At 43.0% G+C, this 23,358-nt stretch overlaps 1 protein-coding gene across 6 annotated transcripts in view; it reads right to left on the bottom strand.

Annotated features, from left to right (window-relative positions):
* The window catches only part of LOC144598927 (sentrin-specific protease 7), a 69,958-nt gene extending 46,859 nt beyond the window's left edge, over nt 1–23,099 (bottom strand). For 2 of the 6 annotated variants that reach the window (XM_078409515.1, XM_078409516.1), the window contains exons 1-6: nt 22,904–23,099; nt 22,237–22,328; nt 16,852–16,929; nt 5,617–5,733; nt 3,287–3,405; nt 71–283 (exon numbers count right to left, since the gene is read on the bottom strand). In XM_078409515.1, the coding sequence (XP_078265641.1) occupies nt 71–283; nt 3,287–3,405; nt 5,617–5,733; nt 16,852–16,911 (509 nt within the window). In that variant the 5' untranslated portion in view covers nt 16,912–16,929; nt 22,237–22,328; nt 22,904–23,099. Of the gene's footprint in view, nt 1–70; nt 284–3,286; nt 3,406–5,616; nt 5,734–16,851; nt 16,930–22,236; nt 22,329–22,903 lie in introns of those variants that run through there. The other 4 variants (XM_078409519.1, XM_078409518.1, XM_078409520.1 and 1 more) reach the window with 4 other exon arrangements.
* Between the last annotated feature and the right edge of the window lie 259 nt (nt 23,100–23,358).

Genomic DNA, 23,358 nt, shown 5'->3' with positions numbered 1-23,358 from the left:
AAACCAAACAGATGCTACAGCATTTGTGCATTCTGCAGCTGGTAGATGCAAAGCTCGTGAACAAACCCACCTGCTGAATAAAATGTTGGATTGACTATCATGGTGAGATGTTTTGATTTCCTCATGACAGGTATCTGTTTGCTCACTGGTTGCTGATGTGTGATGCTTTGCAAGTGAAGTGTCAGTATTTTTGGCATTGCTGCAGTCTCCTTTTTTTAGATGCATTAAATGTTGTCTTCCTGAACCCGTCGCCAGCACATCTCTGAGTATAATTCTGGGTTCCCTGTTGTAAGCAAAGTGTAACAAACACATTTATTTTAGAAAATGTATTAGTGAAAGCACTGCCAAAGTAAAATGAAGATAGGTGGGGAAAATTAAAAGTTTGAATACAGTAAAAGGTTAGGACTTTTCATGGAGATGCAATTATTAGATTTTGGACAGTTCGGTTCCATTCTACGCTTTCTAGTTGGGCTTAATGCTTTCTGTGGTTATGGTTATCTATTCCATTTTATTTTAGCTTACATACAGAATGAGTATCACAAGGAAGGCCAGTATTTGTGGTCAGCTCTAATTGCACTAGGAAAGGTGTATATGATGCGTTTTTTGGTCAGTTGCATTGCAAGTGGAGAATTGCCCACTGCAACTGCAGTGGTGGAGAAGGTGACCATTTAAGGTGGATGTTAAGATGTCAGATGTTTGTCCTGGATGATGCAAATCTTTTGAACAACTGTTGCTGTGGCATTCATCATGGCCAGGAGAGAACACTCAATGCAGTCCACCTTTATTCACTCCTTGTAGATAGCGGAAAGACATTGTTGAATCCAGAAAAGCAGAGCATCTGATATCTGATCTGTTTTTTGAGCAACAATAATCTGGTCAAATTAAATTTCTGGTTAATAATGATTCAAAGATGTTAACTTTGGATTATATGGCCAGTACGACCATTGAACATCTAGGGAAGATGATCAGATTTACATGGTACAGATGGTCAATGCTCGACATGTGTGGCATAAATGTCTCTTTCCACAAATCCAGTCCATGCTCGAATCCTGTCCAAGTTGCAAATATGGAGTATAGGGTTCCAAATAGTAAACATAAACCCCCAAGAATAATCTTGTAATGATCGGCAGGATAATGATGAAGTTTGATGGACCCCGGCAATAATACATTATGTTCAAGATGATTGACCTCCAAGAACCATAAGCATTTTACATTTATTTTGTGTGATCCAGCCAGTGATGCCCTCCCCCATTCTACTTGCCACAACTTTGGATTCCCTATTCCCTTCAATTTTACTGAAACCTCACGATGCCAAAATCAAATGCAGGCATTATTCAAATCATATTATTTTCAAACGTTTTATAAATAAGAGTCTTTGTCGTCTTTCTTGCAGAAGGGCTTCAACAAGAAACTGAATATTGAGGGTTTACTGTATGGGCTTGTATAAATAAAGGATAAAAACTACATTAAGCTAAATAACTAAAGCAAACATAACACAAATAAAGATGCAAAATAAAACAAATTACCATAACATTATACAGCAGGTAAACTGTAATTAAAAGATTAACTAGGTGGTCGAGTCATTACTTGCAAATACAAATATATAAAAGGGTCATAGAGTGATACAGCATAGAAACAAGCCCTTCGACTCACCTTGCCCACACCAGCCAACATGTTCCAGCTGTACTAGTCCCACCTGCCTGCATTTGGTATGTATCCGTCCAAACCTGTCCTATCCATGTACCTGTCTAACTTTCTTAAATGTTGGGATAGTCCCAGCCACAACTACTTTCTCTGGCAGCTTGTTCCATACACTCATCACCCTTTGTGGGAAAAAGCTACCCCTCAGATTCCTATTAAATCTTCTCTCTTTCACAAACTGATGTCCTCTGGTCCTTGATTCCCCTACTCTGGGCAAGAGACTGTGCATCTACCCAATCTATTCCTTTCATGATTTTATACACTTCTATAAGATCACCCCTCATCCTCCTGTGCTCCAAGGAATAGTATCTCAGCCTACGCAACCACTCCCTATAGCGCAGACCCTCTAATCCAGGCAACATCCTCGTAAATCTTCTCTGTACCCTTTCCAGCTTGACAACATCTTTCCTATAACATGGTGCCCAGAACTGAACACAATACACTAGATGCAGTCTTACCAAGGGCTTATACAGCCGCAACATAACATCTCAACTTCTATACTCAATACTCTGACTGATGAAGGTCAATGTGCCAAAAACCTTTTAGACCACCTTATCTACCAGCGACTCGATCTTCAAGGAACCATGCACCTACACTCCTAGATCGCTCTGCTCTACAACACTCCCTTGAGCCCTACCATTCACTGTGTAGGTCCTGCCCATGTTAGACTTTCCAAAATGCAACACCTCGCATTTCTCTATAATAAATTCCATCAACCATTCCTCAGCGCACATGGCCAATCGACCTCACAACCATCTTCACTGTCTGCAAAACCACCCGCTTTTGTGTCATCAGCAAACTTGCTAATTTTGCCATGTATGTTCTCATTCAAATCATTGATGTAGATGACAAACAATATCAGGCCCAGCACCGAATCTTGTGGCACAACAGTAGTCACAGGCCTCCAGTCTGAGAAACAACCTTTCACTATCACCCTCTGCTTCCTTCCGTGAAGCCAATTTTCTATCCACTCAACTATCTCTCCTTGGATCCTATGCGATCTAAATTTCCAGAGCAGCCTACCATGTGGAACCGTGTTGAATGCCTTACTGAGGTCCATGTGTACAAAATCTCCAGCTCTGTCCTCATCGACCTTTTTGGTCACGTCTTAAAAAAACTCAGATTTGTGAGACAGAACCTCCCACGTACAAAACCATGCTGACTATCCCTAATCAGCCCTTGTCCATCCAAATGCCTGTCTGCCCTATCCCTCAGAATACTCTCATGTAACTTTCCAACTGCAGATGTTATGCTCAATGGCCTATAGTACCCAGCTTTTTTCCCCGCAGCCCTTCTTGAATAGAGGCACATTTGCCACCCTCCAAGGTGGCCAATAAAAGGTCAATAGAGACTTTCCCCCTGGAGTAAATCTGAGCATATGGCATATTGGATGACATTATAATTTAACACAGTTTCGATTAAATAGCTTAACCAGATAACTTAGAAAAGTAACTTAAACAGCACATTTTTGATTAAAATTGTCTACTGTTATTTGAACCATGCCACATCAAACTTTATATACAAATGATTTCAAGAATCATCCCCACAATCAGACTAACGAAAGGACAGTTAATTATATTCTTACTTCAGCTGTCCAGCGGTAGTGACGTTGCGTCTTGATTGGCAGTTCCTCCTTTGATTATAAACAATCGTATGACGATTTCTTGTTTTATTGAAAGCATTATAATTCAATGGGCAATATTTCTGGAAACAGATTGAAGATTTAAGATTTGAACACTTTTTTCTGTGGAAACATATTCAACTGAAATGTCACTGGAATCATCTACACTATAACATGCCTTTCCACTTGTTCCAACAATACTTCGCAAATGGTGAGGACCGATCCGCCGAAAGTACAAAGCAGACCCTCAGTGTTGTATCATCATTCAACTCCCTTCCATAGAAACATAGAAAATAAGTGCAGGAGTAGGCCATTCAGCCCTTCGAGCCATCACAGCCATTCAATATGATCATGGCTGATCCCTTCCAATGAGATTAGAATAGAGTTAGCAGAGAATTGGGTGCTTTGCAGCAGGAGTTTTTTCAAACAAAATTAACTTAGTAAAAAATATGGAGAAAATTCAATCATGCATTTCTAGTCTATTGAGAGAAATAGAGATGGATTTTCTACAGCACCAATTCAAGAGTCATTGAAGTAAAAACCTTTCCCAAGATAATGATGATTATAAATCTTTTACATCTGCACAAAAGTAACCAATACATTTTAAAAATGAGATTAGTACCAACATCTTTATTGTAAAATTAAATGTGAACATTTGTGCATGAAGCTTTACAATCTAACTTCCAGAAGAGGTCTCCACTTCCATGTAGCTGCCTGATGTATTCTCTGTGAGTCAGGGAGGAGTTCTAGAGTTTTTAATTAATCAGGCCAACTTGACATAGACTTACAAACGTAGATTGCTCGAAACACAAATATAAAAATATTTTTCGAACACAACAAAATAAACCATACCATATAGTATTCTTTAAACTCATCGAGTAACAACTAACAAACACATGGAGCGAGAACACAAATTCTCATTTCCAACTCTTCACATTGGAAGAGCACTTCCAACATTGTCTGATTTGAGATTTCCAGCTTTCTGTTATAGTACTGAACTTCGAGAAATGGAACGCCATTGTCATTTTTCTCTCAATAAAAAAGTAGTCCCTAGTAATTTTAATTCTTTTAGCAAGATAAAACTTTTTCCAAAGAGATAACAAAGTGCATTAATGAGGACTATGTACATGATGCAGTCTACATGAACTTCAGTTTGGCCTTCGACAAGGTCTCCTATCGGAAATTGATCCAAAAGGATAGAGCACATGGGATTCAGGGCAAGGAAACAAATTGAAAACACAAATGGCCTGGCAATAGAGAGAGGGTGATGGTGGAGGGTTGCTTTGTTATTGGAAGCCTATGACTAGTGATGTACCACGGGGATCTTTTCTGGGACACTCACAGACCCTTATTAAATACATACGTTAAAATTCAGGCATGTTTAGGAAGCATGATTTACAAGTGACTTGAAAATTGATAGTGCAGCTGAAGGTACGAAGTCTTCGACACAGTTTAATATCGATCAGTTGGTAAGATGTAACGGCAGCTGAAATTTCATCCTAATAAGAGCGGGGACAAATTAAGGCAAACAGAACTAATCCTGTATGCAAACATGTTTAGGAAGGAACTGCAGATGCTGTTTAAACCGTAGATAAGACACAAAAAGCTGGAATGACTCAGCAGGACAGGCTGAAGAAGTCTTGACCCGAAATGTCACCCATTCCTTCTCTCCAGAGATGCTGCCTGTCCAGCTGAGTTGCTCCAGCTTTTTGTGTCTATCCTGTACGCAAATATGTTTGGCATGGACAAACTGAAGTACAGGTAGACCATTTCCACGCTCTACAGCTCTATGACTCAGAAACTTTCCCCCCCCCCCCCCCCAATGTGGCCGAGTTGTGGAAGAGCCACTAGTAAGGAAAGCCAACAAGAAGTCTTTTAAATGTATTTTTAAGCTTAGGTTCCCAGTTGAGGACAGAAAGGTACTTTTAAGCTTAAGTTCCCAGTTGAGGACATGAAAGGTACAGCAGGATCGGCCTTGCAATTACTGTTAATCAAAAACTCAGATTGCTGCAAAATCAATGGTGTCCTTTGAAGAGAAACCCTGTGCCCCATAGCAACTAGCAATTCCAGAGCCAAGGTAATATGGTTAAACCTTAAATGTTTCCCAACACTGCTTGTGTCATCAAGACCAATTAAGGAGAAATTAATACTGATATTGACATCAATCTCCAGTATCTATGAGTGAACAAAAAAAACTGAAACCCCACTTGATTAACTTACCAATGCCAACCTTTTTTAGGAAGTATGGCAAGAGTTAGAAGGAAGACACTGGTTAATTAATTTCTCTAACTCACATTTGATGCTTTTAAATTTTCAATTCGTGTTTCACAAAGTCTGGATAGAGGAGATTGTGTCTCTACCTTGTCCACGTCAGAGATCTTTTTCTTTGGAATTTTAAAATTTCCCCCAGACTAGAAATGAGAAAAAAACACAATAAAATATAAAAGATAAACTTCACCTAATTACTTAAAAGTTTTAAAAAAAATTCTGTAAACTTAAATTCATTCATGGAGTTTGTGAATGTTGAATTTGAAATAGACACACATTTTGAAATATTTTTAATGTCATAATACATCGCCCCTTTCTGTTGCAGAACATCCCAAGGCAATTTTCAGGAATCTAAAACAAAACTGAGTCACATAAGAAAGTATTCGGACATTTGATCTGAAGCTGGGTCAAAGGGGTAGTTTTAGAGAATGGCTTAGGTTAAAAAATGGTGGAAAAATTAACGGCGGAATTCTCATGCTTAAGGATTAGCCATACCTGCAGGAAGAGTACATTAAGACAAAGAGCTACTTGGGTGGTATCAGTTTTATGAAGTGCATTGTGTAAGGGAGCTGTCCAAGAGGGCACTGGACACAGTGATGATTGGTTCACTGGCAGATGAGCCGAGGAAACGCTGAAACCAAGGGACAATATGGAGATGGAAATGGGTAATCCTGCTAACAGCAGAAATATGTAGTCAAATTCTCATTGTGATTTCAAGCACAACACAAAGAATGAAACTGTGAGAAGTTGCCACGGTAATAGATTATTTTTAAAAAGGCACAAAGTGGCAAAGGAGCAGACTATAAAATGAAACCTCCAAGATCAAATAATATTTAAGGAACAAAATGAATCGAAATAAAAATCGAATAAATTGACTGCACACCAAAATGGCATCAGAGCCAAAGAACCAAAAAATGAATGAATACCTGGTAATGCTAGAAAATTATCCAATACCTGTTCTAAAGGCATTTCACAACACTAGTTACGCAGGAAAATTAAGGTTAGAATTAATTAATAAAATAAGCTTGTCTCCTCCTGTGCCTCATCTGCAAGTTGCATTCTCCTAAAAGCCAAGATGACCAATGCTCACCTACAAAGAGAAGGCAAACTCGAATGAAAAAGGGAGAAATTCAAATTCCTCAATGGAGAATGATCAAAATATAGAACCATATTTCTTCTGGAGTTGAAACAGCAGCCTACCACATACATCACAGCAGGCAAACGAGTCTGGCTCCATTTTCAGAACACTGAATAAACAAAACAAATATCTTACTCAATCCCTGCAGTCATGAGGGATCTACGATTGCACGAATTCCACACAAATACCTTGGGTACCAAATAATTGTTAAGATTCTAAATCCCCTACCTTCTCTTTTTGAAATGTTTAGTTTGATTCTCATTCTAGAATCGACAGGACAGCATTCAACTTTTCAAAAAACAAGGATTGCTGAAAACAATATTGGCTCAACTTCCTACGTAACCTTGGTTAACATTATAATTGTATAATTCAAAAACAATATTTAGAACATCGAAAGAAAACACCCCAAATACGTTTAAAATTTTGTGCACTTAGTCCCATCAATAGGTTTTCTGAAGAACCATTGGACATACTATTCCTCAAAGTAAAGGTGCACATTATCAAATATCAAAACTGGATAACTAGTTTTCTCTTGGTATCCTTAGTATTTTGGATGACAGAAGACAGAGGATGATGAGGGAGGTTGTTTTTTTTGTGATCATAAACATGCGACCACTGGTGAAGCATCTGGATTGGTGCCAGGGCCCTTTTTGTTTGATACATACATTAATAATTTAGACATGAAGGTAGGAGATATGATTAGCAAGTTAGCAACCAACATTAACATTGATGGAATTGTTGATAGTATTGAACTCTTAAATCAAGGATGATATTGATCGGTTGGAAACATGGAACAGCAACGGCAGATAGGACTTAATCAAGATAATAGTGATGCATTGGGAGGGAGGGGTGGGGGGGAACGACCTAATAAGGATAGGACAATGAATGGTAGACCCTGGGAAATATCAAGGAAAAGAGGGATACATGTCCAACAATCCCTGCAAGCAGCAGCATTGATACATTAAAAGGTATTTAAGCCAGTGGATAGTATAAAACATTGTCAAGCCACAGCTGGAGTAAGGAACGCAGTCCTGATTGCCCCAATTTCAGATGGATTAATGTACTGGAGTTTGTACAGGAGATTCACCATAATGTTGCCAGCGAAGGAGCATTTCAGTTATGTGGAGACACTGAGTAAAATGGATTTGCTTTCCCGTGCATGGCAGAGGCTGAAGGACTCCTGGCTGAGGTATACAAAATTAAGAGTAGAGGATAGGATAGGAAACTTTGGTATCACGAAATGCTGGAGTATCTCAGCAGGTCAGGAAGCATCTTGGAGAGGAGGAATGGGTGACGTTTCGGGTCGAGACCCTTTTTCAGACTGATGTCATGGGGGAGGGACAAAGAAAGCATATAGGTGGAGACAGGAAGACAGTGGGAGAACTGGGAAGGAGGAGAGAGGGACAGAGGAACTATCTAAAGTTAGAGAAGTCAATGTTCATACCACTGGGCTGTAAGCTGCCCAGGCGAAATATGAGGTGCTGTTCCCCCAATTTCCCGTGGGACTCACTATGACACTGGAGGAGGCCCATGACAGAAAGGTCAGACTGGGAATGGGAAGGTGAATTGAAGTGCTCAGGTTGCTCAGGAGATCAGGTTGGTTAAGGCGGACTGAGCGAAGACGTTGAGTGAAACGTTCGCTGAGCCTGCGTTTGAGCTCGCGGATGTAGAGAAGTTGACATCTGGAACAGTGGATACAATAGATGAGGTTGGAGGAGGTGCAGGTGAACCTCTGTCTCACCTGGAAAGACTGTTTGGGTCATGGATGGAGTCGAGGGGGGAAGTAAAGGGACAGGTGTTGCATCTCCTGCGGTTGTAGGGGAAAGTGCCTGGGGACGGAGTGGTTTGGGTAGGAAGGGACGAGTGGACCAGGGGGTATGGAGGGAACGGGTCTCTGCGGAACGCAGAAAAGGGAGGAGGTGGAAAGATGTGGCCAGTAGTGAGGTCCTGTTGGCGGTGACTGAAATGTTGGAGGATAATTTGGAGGATACGCTGACTGATGGGGTGGAAGATGAGGACAAGGGGGATTCTGTCCTTGTTACGAATGGGGGGAGGGGGAGCAAGAGCAAGAGCAGAGCTGCGGGATATAGAGGAGCCCCTAGTGAGAGCCTCAACTATAATGGAAGAGGGGAAGCCCCGTTTCCTAAAGAATGAGGACAACTCTGATGCCCTAGCGTGAAACACCTCATCCTGGGCGCAGATGCAGCGTAGACGGAGGAATTGGGAGTAGGGGATAGAGTTTTTGCAGGAGACAGGGTGGGAAGTGGTGTAGTCCAGATAGCTGTGCGAGTCAGTGGGTTTGTAGTAGATGTCAGTCACTAGTCTGTCTCCCGTGATGGAGATGGTGAGATCCAGAAACGGTAGGGAGATGTCGGAGATGGTCCAAGTATATTTAAGAGCAGGATAGAAATTAGTGGTGAAATGTATGGTCAGTGCATGGGTACAGGAGGTAGCACCAATGTAGTCGTCAATGTAGCGGAGGTAGAGTTCGGGGATGGGGCCGGTGTACGTCTGGAACAGGGATTGTTTGACATGCCGGACAAAGAGGCAGGCATAGTTAGGCCCCATGCGAGTGCCCATAGCTACACCTCGGGTTTGGAGGAGTCAAAGGAGAAGATGTTATGGGTACGAACCAGCTCTTCTAGGCGGAGCAGAGTGTTAGTAGATGGAGATTGGCTGGTTCTACGGTCGAGGAAGAAACTGAGGGCTTCAAAACCATCCTTGTGGGGGATGTAGGTGTAGAGCAGACATGTTCAAAGTCCGGCCCGGGGGCCAATCGCGGCCCGAGGTCAGATTTTATACGGCCCGCAGCTTCCATCTTAAAATGTATTATTTATGGCCCGCCAGCACTGTCTAACAGAATGAAGATAGGGGGAGGGGGAGAGGAGAGGGCGACTACACCTCCCGGCGGTCAGCGCTGCCCGACCTCCCCCCCCCCCGCCCCGAGCGGGAGAGGCGACGGCGACTATACCTCCCGGCGGTCAGCGCTGCCCGATCTGCGGATTGTCAGACGCGAGGTCCGGGGGGGGGGGGGGGAGCGCATTAGTTAAAGATCCAGGGGGGGGGGAGGGGGAGCGCATTAGTTAAAGGTCCGGGGGGGGGGAGGGAGCGCATTAGTTAAAGGTCCGGGGGGGGGGGAGCGCATTAGTTAAAGGTCCGGGGGGGGGGGGGGGGCGCATTTGTTAAAGGTCCCGGGGGGGAGCGCATTAATTAAAGGTCCGGGGGGGGGGGGGGGGGCGCATTTGTTAAAGGTCCCGGGGGGGAGCGCATTAATTAAAGGTCCGGGGGGGGGGGGGGGGGGGGGGGGGGTCATTGGCCCTTGGGTATTTCCACATTATCAAATTTGGCCCTCTTTGAAAAAGGTTTGGACACCACTGGTGTAGAGTGACTGGACATCATGATATACTGGACATCCATGATAAAGTTGAGGGAGTGGGGGCCTGGAAACCGGAAGTTATTGAGGAGGCGAGGAGCATGTGAGGTGTCTTGGACATAGGTGGGGAGGGATTTGACCAGGGGATATAGGATGGAGTCGAGGTAGGTGAAAATTAGTTTGGTGGGACGTGAACAAGTAGAAACAATGGGTCTGCCAGGACAGTTATGTTTATGGATTTTAGGGAGAAGGTAAATTCGGCCCATGCGGGGCTAGGGAACGATAAGGTCGGAGGCATTAAAGGCCAGAGCGCCGGAATTGGTGAGATTAGTGATAGTGTTGGTGATTAAGGTCTGGTGCTCGTCAGTGGGGTCATGGTCCAAGGATAAGTAGAAGGAGGTGTCTGAGAATTGCCGTCTGGCTTCGGTCCGGTAGAGGTCAGCATGCCATACCACAGCACCTCCCTTGTCAGCGGGTGTGAAGACTAAGTCGGGGTTGTGGCAGAGTGAGTGGAGGGCTGTAAATTCAGGAGGGGAGAGATTAGAGTGAGTCATGGGAGTGGAGAATTTGAGGCAGTTAATATCACGCTGGCAGTTGGAAATGAAAAGTTCTAGTGAGGGTAGTTGGCCAACCGGGGGAGTCCAAGAGGAGGGGATCCTCTGGAGGGGGAGAAGGGGTTATCACTGGGTGGTGAGGACTCCTTCCCATGGAAAAAGGCTCGGAGGCAGAGGCGACGGAAGAAGAGATGCACATCGTGGCGGACCCGGAACTCGTTGATGTGGGGGCGGAGGGGAACAAAGGTGAGGCCTCTGCTGAGGCCAGACAGTTCAGTATCTGAAAGGGGGAGGTCAGGGGGAATGGCAAGTGTGGGGGTTGGTGTCGGATGAAGACGGAGGTGGAGGCGATGTATGGTGGGGGGGGGTGGTAGGTTAACAATAGGAAACCTTTCTCCTTTGCAGAAATGCCTGAAACTATAGGATCTTGGATTAGGATAACAGATTAAATGTTCTAAAGCGACCCGAGTTTCTCGACAACCACTTAAATTGCCAAGGCTTAAAGGTGTAATGGAATACTCTCCACTGGCCTGATTAACCACAGCTCCAATAACTCTCAAGTAAATTCAGTATGCAGGACAATGCAGCCCACTTGAATGACACCTCACAACTACCCAAAACATTAATTCCTTCCATCACCAGCTCAGTGGCTTTGATGTGTGGCATCCAGAAAATGCACTGCAGTTACTCAGCAACTCTGACCACAGAATCCAACGTCAATGCTGTGAATTCTCAAGGCTTTTCTTCCCAAGTGCATCACTGTGCTACCCCTCTAGTGGATCTGTGCTGCCAGTGGGAAAGAGCATTATGGAATATTCAAGAATGCTGAGTGAAATTTCTCAATTTTTATTTGCTGCTTGTGAGATGTCTAAAGGTCTTTTGCTGTCTAACGCTACTTCCAATATTTTTGAAGTGAACTGGTTGCCCCTTTGTGTCCAAAACCAATGTCTTGGTTGAAGGATGGGCAGCCATGTTTGACTTTTATTATATGTCATAGTGTTATGATAAAAGGCCATATCAGAGGGCAATTAGGACACGGATGCATTGATTTGGGTCCGGTGTCACATCATAACCTAATCAGGCATCAACCACAGATTTCCTTCTGTTTAAATCTTTGAGACCCCAAGATAGGATTTATGCCAACTTATTACCTTAAAAGTTAATGTTACTGATATTTGGTATTTTTATTCCATATTATTTACTTAACAGATCCCAAGTGTCATTAAGAGATTTCTCAATGGATTATCAAACTCTCTAGCCAAGTACCATAACATTATGATATTGGCTGTCTTGCCAAGAAAAATCTATTACTTGAATCTTTTGCAAATACGCAAATAGTGACATTTGAAAGATATTAGATTTTAATTGCAAACACATTGGCCGTATTCTCTATGGCAAGAACACGTAGAAAATATTGTGCCATAAAATAAAAATCGAAAAATGTTTTTGAAAGAATGCAAAATATTTCAGAAGAAAAAAGAAAGAGAAAAATTGAATATTTTTCTTCGTCTCAAAGCAGCAATTATCATAGGTACCTGCATGCATCCCATTGGGACAGTTTTAAAAGGATTTATGGCATCAGCATCTCAAGGACTCGATTGAGACAAGCACCACAGCTAATTATCATCTCTGGAGTCTATCACACACAAAAATAGAGTTCAACCCACCATGGACAAATTTACAGTTTGAATAGCATATGCTCTTTAAATCATAACACTATGACAAAATTCTTACAGGCCTTGACAGGCTGAAGAATTCCCCTGGCTGAACAATTTAGAATCAGAAGTCAGTTCCTATATGCTTGAAAAGCTTTCAACGAATTAGGCGAGAATTTTTTCCATGAGAACATGGCGAACTTTGAATTTCTCCGCCATGGAGGGCTTTTGAGGCTTAATTATCGAGTTCAGTCAAAACAGAACATGATAGGTTTCTGGATTTTAAACGGCAATAGGTAGGAAAAGTGTAAGATCAGCCACAATCTTGATGATTGGTAGAACAGGCGAGAAGGTATTGGTAGCCTACTCCTGGTATTTATTGTATTCTTCATGTTAAAAGGGTGTGATTCAATGAATATATTCCATGTTTATCTATTAGTGCCTTGGGATATTAAACACAAATGTAATTCAAGAAAATCTTTGTTCCTTAAAAATAAGTGTATTAAGTGATGAAGACCAGTTTTCTTAAGTAGAAACAATTTTTATGAAGAACGTAACAGGATATCATCAGCAAACATGCTGTACAAGGCTTATAACAATGCAATATATACATTACAGACATGTTCCATTCTCTTACCTGGTATAGTAACCAAGATGTCACTCCAACTAATTCATATTGAACCAAATAAAATAAAACAATTTCCCCTTCCCACCAATCACATAACTAACATCCTTTATCCTTTGGATATTTTTCATTCTTTGTTCCCAGGCCTCCTAATACCAGTGCATCTAGCTGCATAATTCATAAAGAAACAACAGGCGGATTTGTTCTCCACCAACTTTTCCTATTACTTCTCAGTAAACACCAAAGATACTAGAGAAGCAAGATGGACCACTCCGTTGAAATCGCCTATACTGATGTGTAGCATGCAAAGGAGCATAACATCCGCCATTTTAGTAAGCAAACCCCGCCGTCTGTTATGCCTCTTGCAGTGTAATCAGTGTTTTGGGGGAACAGTATGTGTGATGATACCATAAAAATGCAGAATATCTCTCATCTATCAATTCCCAGATTTTTATTATTTTTCTTTAAAAATATTTCTGCAAGTTTCTGCCTACTAAAATGGCGCCATGACATACTACGGTTTTTAGGGTCGAGTGGTCTATCTTGCTCTGCTCTATTATCTTTGGTAAACACTGGCATGTTCTCAGCACTTGCCCATTCAATGTGGTTGAGGAGCAAGCAGAACAGAACTCTTTTATTCTCATAATGCAGCTGTCAAGATACTGTAAAACACATTTTTTTTAAATCTAATACACAATGAAAATGCATGTTCAACAAAATTCATAACACTTATTTTTTAATGCAACACTCATCAGAGATTGCAATGAATCATAGAAACATAGAAACATAGAAAATAGGTGCAGGAGTAGGCCATTCGGCCCTTCGAGCCTGCACCGCCATTCAATATGATCATGGCTGATCATTCAGCTCAGTAGCCTGTACCTGCCTTCTCTCCATACCCCCTGATCACTTTAGCAAAAAGGGCCACATCTAACTCCCTCTTAAATATAGCCAATGAACTGGCCTCAACTACCTTCTGTGGCAGAGAATTCCACAGACTCACCACTCTCTGTGTGAAGAAATGTTTTCTCATCTCGGTCCTAAAAGACTTCCCCCTTATCCTTAAGCTGTGACCCCTGGTTCTGGACTCCCCCAAGATCGGGAACAATCTTCCCGCATCTAGCCTCTCCAACTCCTTAAGTATTTTATATGTTTCTATAAGATCCCCCCTCAGTCTTCTAAATTCCAGCGAGTACAAGCCCAGTCTATCCAGTCTTTCCTCATATGTAAGTCCCGCCATCCCAGGGATCAATCTGGTGAACCTTCTCTGTACTCCCTCTAAGGCAAGAACGTCTTTCCTCAGGTTAGGAGACCAAAACTGCACACAATACTCCAGGTGCGGTCTCGCCAAGGCCCTGTACAACTGCAGCAGAACCTCCCTGCTCCTAAACTCAAATCCTCTTGCTATGAATGCCAACATACCATTCGCTTTCTTCACTGCCTGCTGCACCTGCATGCTTGCTTTCAATGACTGGTGCACCATGACACCCAGGTCACATTGCATCTCCCCTTCTCCCAATCGGTCACCATTCAGGTAATACTCTGCTTTCCTGTTCTTGCCGCCAAAGTGGATAACCTCACATTTATCCACATTATATTGCATCTGCCTTGCATTTTCCCACTCGCCTAATCTATCCAAGTCACTCTGCAGCCTCCTAGCATCCTCCTCGCAGCTAACACTGCCACCCAGCTTCGTGTCATCCGCAAACTTAGAGATGTTGCATTCAATTCCCTCGTCCAAATCATTAATATACACTGTAAATAACTGGGGTCCCAGCACTGAGCCTTGCGGTACCCCACTAGTCACTGCCTGCCATTCCGAAAAGGACCCGTTTATTCCTACTCTTTGCTTCCTGTCCGCCAACCAATTTTCTATCCACCTCAACACTGAACCCTCAATACCGTGTGCTTTAAGTTTGTACACCAATCTCCTATGTGGGACCTTGTCGAAGGCCTTCTGAAAGTCCAGATATAACACATCGACTGGTTCTCCCTTATCCACTCTACTAGTTACATCCTTGAAAAATTCTATAAGATTCGTCAGACATGATTTGCCTTTGGTAAATCCATGCTGACTTTGTCCGATGATTTCACCACTTTCCAAATGTAATGCTATCACATCTTTAATAACTGACTCTAGCATTTTCCCCACTACCGATGTTAGGCTAACTGGTCTATAATTCCCCGTTTTGTCTCTCCCTCCCTGAATCCTAAGTTATTATTTGGAAAAATGATACAATTTTCTTTTACACCGCAAGGTTCGGTGCTGGGACCCCAGCTATTTACGATGTACATTAATGACTTAGATGAAGGGATTAAAAGTACCATTAGCAAATTTGCAGATGATACTAAGCTGGGGGGTAGTGTGAATTGTGAGGAAGATGCAATAAGGCTGTAGGGTGACTTGGACAGGTTGTGTGAGTGGGCGGATACATGGCAGATGCAGTTTAATGTAGATAAGTGTGAGGTTATTCACTTTGGAAGTAAGAATAGAAAGGCAGATTATTATCTGAATGGTGTTAAGTTAGGAAGAGGGGATGTTCAACGAGATCTGGGTGTCCTAGTGCATCAGTCACTGAAAGGAAGCATGCAGGTACAGCAGGCAGTGAAGAAAGCCAATGGAATGTTGGCCTTCGTAACAAGAGGAGTTGAGTATAGGAGCAAAGAGGTCCTTCTACAGTTGTACCGGGCCCTGGTGAGACTGCACCTGGAGTACTGTGTGCACTTTTGGTCTCCAAATTTGAGGAAGGATATTCTTGCTATTGAGGGCGTGCAGCGTAGGTTCACTAGGTTGATTCCCGGAATGGCGGGACTGTCGTATGTTGAAAGGCTGGAGCAATTAGGCTTGTATACACTGGAATTTAGAAGGATGAGGGGGGATCTTATTGAAACGTATAAGATAATTAGGGGATTGGACACATTAGAGGCAGGAAACATGTTCCCAATGTTGGGGGAGTCCAGAACAAGGGGCCACAGTTTAAGAATAAGGGGTAGGCCATTTAGAACGGAGATGAGGAAGAACATTTTCAGTTAGAGAGTGGTGAAGGTGTGGAATTCTCTGCCTCAGAAGGCAGTGGAGGCCAGTTCGTTGGATGCTTTCAAGATAGAGCTGGATAGAGCTCTTAAGGATAGCGGAGTGAGGGGGTATGGGGAGAAGGCAGGAACGGGGTACTGATTGAGAGTGATCAGCCATGATCGCATTGAATGGCGGTGCTGGCTCGAAGGGCTGAATGGCCTACTCCTGCACCTATTGTCTATTGTCTATTGTCTATATGGAAAAACATTTATCACAAAAGTAGAAATTTAATCAGTACACCAGGAATAACCTAATCTTAATTGACTTCAAACTGCCATGCAGAACCAGGGTTTCAATGAAAGGCAATTTTTTTTTTAAATCCCCTTAAATCTGTGTGCCCCCTCCCCAAAAAGATGAAGTTTGAATTACATCAAAGTGCCCAAAAGTAAAACAGCCAATTGTTTAATATGTGGGTGAAGCTAATTTCTAAAAGAATATTTTCTGAACTACTGTAAAATACGGTAGATTTTTAATTTACACTGTCTGCATTCTACTCTTTATAATTCCTTAATCTTGTATGTTGGGTTGATTGCACTAAAAACTACCCAAGCATAATCTAGCAGAAACTCCAGATCAACTTGTCCCAATTGGGTGTTGCCAAAATAAAAATGTTGTGGAAAAATATTAATCCTGTTCATAACAATTATCAACTATAATTTAATTCTTGTCACCATCAAAAATATTTTGTTATGCCTTGGAATTATGGTAGACCACTGCCATATAAAGGAAATAAATTGTGTAAACATTCATCATCTTCATTAGTAAAATGTAATAAAGTTGGTACAAGCAGAATTTTTTTTTTAAACAGTTCAAATTACAGAATAAAATAAATAATACAACCTTCAATGTCCCTGGATGATCCTGACAAGTGGATTGAGTCGAGACCTTTTTCCTGTCCATTCAGATCACTGCAGGGTCCTATGTGCACAAAAAGAATATTCAAAAACGTTAAATAACAGCATGCAAGCTCCGCTGTCAGTGTTTATTGACGTAAAGATCACAGTGGGAATTAAGTCTCAAGTTATTTAGTTACAATTAAACCAACATCACAAAACGAATTCCCACAGGAAAATTAACTTGCAGACAAAAAAGGGGATTCTTGTTTGACGCTGAATATTTAGTAATGCTGCTTCCATTCAGTTTGATCTATTTAAAAATTTGAGGTGCTATTCCAGGTTCCTTACTTCATTTTTATAAACCGGAAAAGAACCAATTTGAAAATGTCAGTGCTGGAAAATGTCCTTGGTAACAAGAGTTTAGAGTGCTTAATAGTGGTAATTTAGCATTGTATCATATCAGTGAGCATTAGAAAATGAAATTATCAAATTAGCTTAATCAAATTAATTGACGGCATTACCAAGGGGGACAAGATACACTATTAAGGTTCATAACACCAAAGAGAAAATGGCCGCAAAGAGAGAGATGTCTTCTAGAAATTTAATTAATTGTCATGATAATCAAGCGCTGAAATTCTTTAAAAAAAAACCAGTAAAGAATAACTATAAATAAATTAAAGAGGGAGAAAATTAGAACAAACTCTACTTTTTTGGGACAGTCAACCCATCTTCTCCTGATTCTCAATTTCTAGGGTTTTTGTCAATTAGACCTTTTGGTACGAGTTCTGCTATTTGCAAGCAATCATGCAATTGAATTTCAGGACCTTGGCCAGTCCTTAACCAACAGACCAAAATGCATTGGTTGTAATAATTAATAGTTCTTGCATCTGATATTCCATGGCACATTTGATTGTGTTTTAAGATAACAATGGCCCAGAGTGCAATTTTAATTTGCAGGGTACTTATGCAAAAGTATGTCTGAAAAAATGTCATACAACATATGTTAAGTAGGCAGTACTCTGCTGCAGTGTTCATTTGAATGCGTCAGAACTTTCTACTGACTTTAAGTTTTACCTCCAACCCACGTTGACATGGTAACTTCTGGGTAAATACTTCTTGCTAGGTTCACTAGTGAGACACTTGTCCTGAAGATTCATGTGCACTATTTTCAGGCACAAAGTACTGTCAAGTCAAGTTCAGTCTACATTATTGTCAATTGCACAAGTACTGTAAGGTATAACTACAATGAAAATGCAGTACCTCTCGTACATATTCTCGAACACACAATACGTAAGTCATGCATAAATTACACTTAAATTCTGCAAGACAGTAAAAAGAAATAAGACACCAGTGCAAAATGCAATTAGAAGTCCACAGCAGTGAAAGAGTTGATAAGCAAGATTGGGGTTGTGTGGGTTGGTTCAAGAAACTGATAACTGGAGAAAAGTAGCTACCCAGAACCTGGTGGTGAGAGACTTTAGGCTTCTGTACCTCCTTCCCAATTATAGCATTGAGAAGTGGGCTTACTCCTTGATGATTGATTTCACCTTCTTGAGGCAGCACCTCATGTAGATGCTTTCAGTGGTGGGGAGGGCAGTACCCATTATGGACTGGGCCAAGTCCACCACTCTCTGCAGCCTCTTGTGTTCCGTACATTGGAATTGCTGTACGAGGCCATGACACAACGAGGATACTTTCTATTGTGCGCCTGCAGAGATTCATCAGACTTCCAGTAACGTGTTGAATGTCTTCCACAAAAGCAAAGGCAGTGGCACATCTTCTTCATTATTACATCTTAACAGGTGGGGGGCACCAGCATTCTGGCAGGCAGGTTTGCCACTGCTCCACGGGCGGTTTTAAACTAAATAAGGGGGGGGGAGTCAAATGGGCTAGTCAAGGATAGAGTTAAAGGGAAAGAGAGCAAAGGGATAGTTAATGACCCCAGAATTAACGGGAAAGAACGCTCACAAAGGGATAGGAGAATATGGCCAAGTGTAATAAGAATCAATGTGAAAGGTGAGATGAGTAAGGAATTAAAAGTATTGTATATGAATGCGCAAAGTATAAGAAGTAAAGTAGATGAGCTTGAGGCTTAGTTAGAGATTGGTAGATATGACATTGTGTGGATTAGAGATGTGGCAGCAGGAGGGTGGGCCTGGGAACTTAATATTCAGGGTTATACATCCTATAGAAAGGACAGGCAGGTAGGCAGAGGAGGTGGGGTAGCTCTGTTGGTGAGGGATGAAATTCAGTCCTTTGCAAGGGGTGACAAAGGGACTGATGAGGTAGAGTCACTATGGATAGAGTTGAGGAATTGTAAAGGTAAGAAGACACTAATTGGAGTTGCCTACAGACAACCAAATAGTAGACTGGATGTAGGGTGTAAGTTGCAGCGGGAGTTAAAGCTGGCATGTAACAAAGGTAATGCCACTGTGGTGATGGGGGATTTCAATATGCAGGTAGACTGGGAAAATCATGTTGGTTCTGGGCCCCAAGAAAGAGTTTGTAGAGTGTCTCCGAGATGGATTCTTAGAGCAGCTTGCGCTGGAGCCTACCAGAGAAAGGGCAATTCTGGATTTAGTGTTGTCCAATGAACCAGATTTGATAAGAGAACTCGAGGTAAAGGAGCCGCTTGGAGGTAGTGATCATAATATGATTAGTTTTAATCTGCAATTTGAGAGGGAGAAGGTTAAATCGGAAGTGTCAGTGTTGCAATTGAACAAAGAGGACTATGAAGGCATGAGAGAGGAGCTGGCCAAGGTCGACTGGAAAGGGATCCAAGCAGGAATGACGGTGGATCAGCAATGGCAGGAATTTCTGGGCATAATCCGGAAGATGCAGGATCATTTCATTCCAAAGCGGAAGAAAGATTCTAAGGGAAGTTGGAGGCAACTGCAACTGACAAGGGAAGTTAGGGATGGAATAAAACTAAAAGAAAAGATGTATAACACAGCAAAGAGTAGCGGGAAGCCAGAGGATTGGGAAACTTTCAAAAGACAACAGAAGGTAACAAAACGGGCAATATGGCCTGAAAAGATGAAGTACGAGGGGAAGCTGGCCAAGAATATAAAGAAGGACAGTAAAAGCTTCTTTAGATATGTTAAGAAAAAAAGATTAGCAAAGACAAATGTGCGTCCCTTGACGGCAGATACGGCTGAAATTATTATGGGTAACAAGGAAATGGTAGAAGAGTTGAACAGGTACTTCGGATCTGTCCTCACTAAGGAAGACACAATCTCCCAGATGTACTAGAGGACAGAGGATCTAGGGAGATAGAAGAACTAAAACAAATTTGTATTAGGCGAGAAATAGTATTGGGTAGACTGATGGGACTGAAGGTTGATAAATCCCCAGGGCCTGATGGTCTGCATCCCAGGGTACTCAGGGAGGTGGCTCTAGAAATAGTGGACGCATTGGTGATCATTTTCCAATGTTCAATAGATTCAGGATTAGTTCGTGTGGATTGGAGGATAGTTAATGTTATCCCACTTTTCAAGACAGGAGCGAGAGAGAGAAAACGGGGAATTACAGACCAGTTAGCCTGACATCAGTGGTGGGGAAGATGCTGGAGTCAATTATTAAAGATGTAATAAAGGCGCATTTGGAAAGCAGTAAAAGGATAAGTCCAAGTCAGCATGGATTTATGAAAGGGAAATCATGCTTGAGTAATCTTCTGAAATTTTTTGAGGATGTGACAAGTAAACTGGATGAAGGGGAGCCAGTGGATGTAGTGGATCTAGACTTCCAGAAAGCCTTTGATAAGATCCCGCAGGGGAGATTGGTGAGCAAAATTAGAGCACATGGTATTGGGGGTAGAGTGTTGACATGGATAGAGAATTGGTTGGTGGACAGGAAGCAAAGAGTAGGAGTAAACAGGTCTTTTTCAGAATGGCAGGCAGTGGCGAGTGGAGTGCTGCAAGGCTCTGACTGTCTACCTTAACTATGCCTCCCACAGGTCTCCCCTCAACCTCTGTCATTCCAGAGTAAACAATACTCGTTAGCCCAACCTGTCCTTGTCGCTAATGCCACCTAATCCATGCAGCATTCTGGCAAACCTCTTCTGCAGTCTCTGAAATAATTACCAGTTTTACATTCCGAATCAACAAATGAACTGGAACATGCTCCAAAATCTTGATTTTCTGGCCCTCCTTTTCAGGTAAACAAACTATTATTAATGTCAAAATGTCTGAAAATGAAGCATCTGGGTTGCAAAATGCTGGAAGAAATGTTTGAATAACACCAGGAAAAGACCAATGTAAAATTAAGTTTTACCAGATTGATTACTGGGATAGCAGATTTGTTAGATGAGAAATATGTAACAGGATGGAGTGTGTGAGTGTGGGGGGGTGGCGGGTGGGCAATGGAGTGGGTAAATGGAGCGGGGAGAGGGGGGGATAGAGTGGGGGATGGAGAGGGTGTGGGGGGGGATAAGAGGGGATAAGGGGGTTGTGTGGGGGGGAAGGGGAAAAGTCGGGGAGGGGTGGGTGCTACACCAATGCAGGAGAGCTTTGGGTCAAACGATGGCCGCCGGATCCGCACGTGCGCGGTTGGAGGGAGGGTTGCCATGTTGTCTTCATCTCCATCACGTGCGCAGTTTGGGGAAGGTTGCAATTTTGTGTTCAGCTCCGGCACGTGCGCAGTTGGGGGAGGGTTGCCATGTTGTCTTCAGCTCTGACACATGTTCAGTTGTGGAGGGTTGCCATTTTGTGTTCAGCTCCGACCTCACGCTCAAAGCCCGATTGGCCCGGGTCCCACGTGGAGGGAGCGCCAGCACTCCCCACTCTGTTTGGCTGCCGGCGCGTCCTGATTTGTTCCTGCCATTCACCCCCACGTGGGGTCCATTGATTGGCTACAACCTCCCGCTCGACACCCGATTTCCCCAGGTCCCTACACCGGGTCGAACGATTGGCTCCAACCTCCCACTCGACGCCCGATTGGTCCGGGTCCCATGTGGGGGGAGCGGTTCCTTCCCGCTCAAATCAACTGCGTCAGTCGAGCTGACGCTGCTGTTGAATGAGGGCACAGTCTCGAGTATCTCCGAGAGGATTGTAACCATATAAAGCAAAAACATTCCAGATAAGATTTTTTTAAAAGAAAAAATGCCAGTTATTTTAAAGAACCTACGCGATTTTCCCAAGTCACGATGGGAACCCAACAAGGAGCGGGCCCAAAGGGTCCACTTGGTCTAGTTGCTGTATAAATGGAAATAAATGGGGGAAAACTATTTTATTTCTCCTTGTTTTAAAGGAGTGCTGGTTTGTCCCAATCTGAATCCCAATTTAAATGCTGACATATAGCAGTACATCCCATGTACCTTCATATTTCTGCAGTACCTCACTCATCCCACTTTGTACAAGACAGCGCTAGATATAAACAATATCTGACTCACCGAAATGATGCCGCAGGAGATCGGATGTTGCAGCAAGTGAATTTTCAGATCACACTGGTGCTAGACACTAGTCATCTTCATCTGTCGTAGCTCTACAAGGTTTGGAAATAAAAACCGATATAAAAGTACTGCCATTTCCAGGAAGTTTTTAAAATTGTAATCACGTTAAAATCGTAATTATACATTTCCTCCCCTCTTCGATTAGCTTGTTCACGTTTTATCAAGAAGTAAACACCACTGACTGAATTTCGAACGGAATTCAAAACTAATCAAGAACATATTAGTTTCGTTTTTCGACAAAGTGGAATTTTACACAAAATGCTGGAGTAACAGTTTGCTGTATCAGAACCTATCATAACACGTTCATCTTCTCGCGGTCAAAGCAACAAATAAGACAGATGCGGTCAAAAACAAACAAGACAACACCTTGTTGATCAGCCACATCTGGGCTTGCAACAGCCCGAACCGACGGTCAAAGCAAAGTGGTCACCGCCGAGGCCCGGCACCCGGCAGCTAGCGGCCTCCAGCCGAGTCGGATTTGGGGAAGTTAAACTCCAGCCCGGATAACGGCCTGTTGCCCGCTGACTGCGGAAGGGCAGCAGCAGCCGGGCCGGGCCGGGCTGGGCTACCAGGCCGCTGGCTGTCATGTATCTCCGGAGACACTAACCTGGCCTGAGCTCCACTCTCCTTGCTTGGGCCTAATCCAGGCCCGGTTCCCGGCCTCCGGACCACCTCCACTTCCAAAGGGATAGGGTTCCCTGGAGAACCGCCGCACCTTTGCCCCCCTCTCTCTGTCTGTCTGTGTATGTGTGTGTGTGTGTGTGTGTGTGTGTGTGCCCCTCTCTCTCTCCGTCTGGGGAAGAAGGAAGCCACGACACGCCGGAAAGGGAGGAGTAAAGCCCGCAACGCCAAAGGAGCAAGGCCCGACGAGGGATGCCCGCCGCCGGCTCCGGGAGTCAAGTAAGTCCCGTCAACGGAAGGTTCGCGGCCCCCAGACCGCTGGAGGACAAAGAAGGGAGAGATTGAACTTTTTTTTTTCGCCTTCCATCACAGTGAGGAATGCGGAGGAGTCACTGTGGTGGATGTTCATGTTAAAATGTATTTTGTGTGTGGCCTGTTACT

The sequence above is a fragment of the Rhinoraja longicauda genome, chromosome 12, assembly GCF_053455715.1.
Source record: "Rhinoraja longicauda isolate Sanriku21f chromosome 12, sRhiLon1.1, whole genome shotgun sequence".
Classification (NCBI taxonomy): Eukaryota; Metazoa; Chordata; class Chondrichthyes; order Rajiformes; family Arhynchobatidae; genus Rhinoraja; species Rhinoraja longicauda.
Note: the sequence above shows the minus strand (reverse complement) of the source record. Positions and strands in the feature narration are given on the sequence as shown.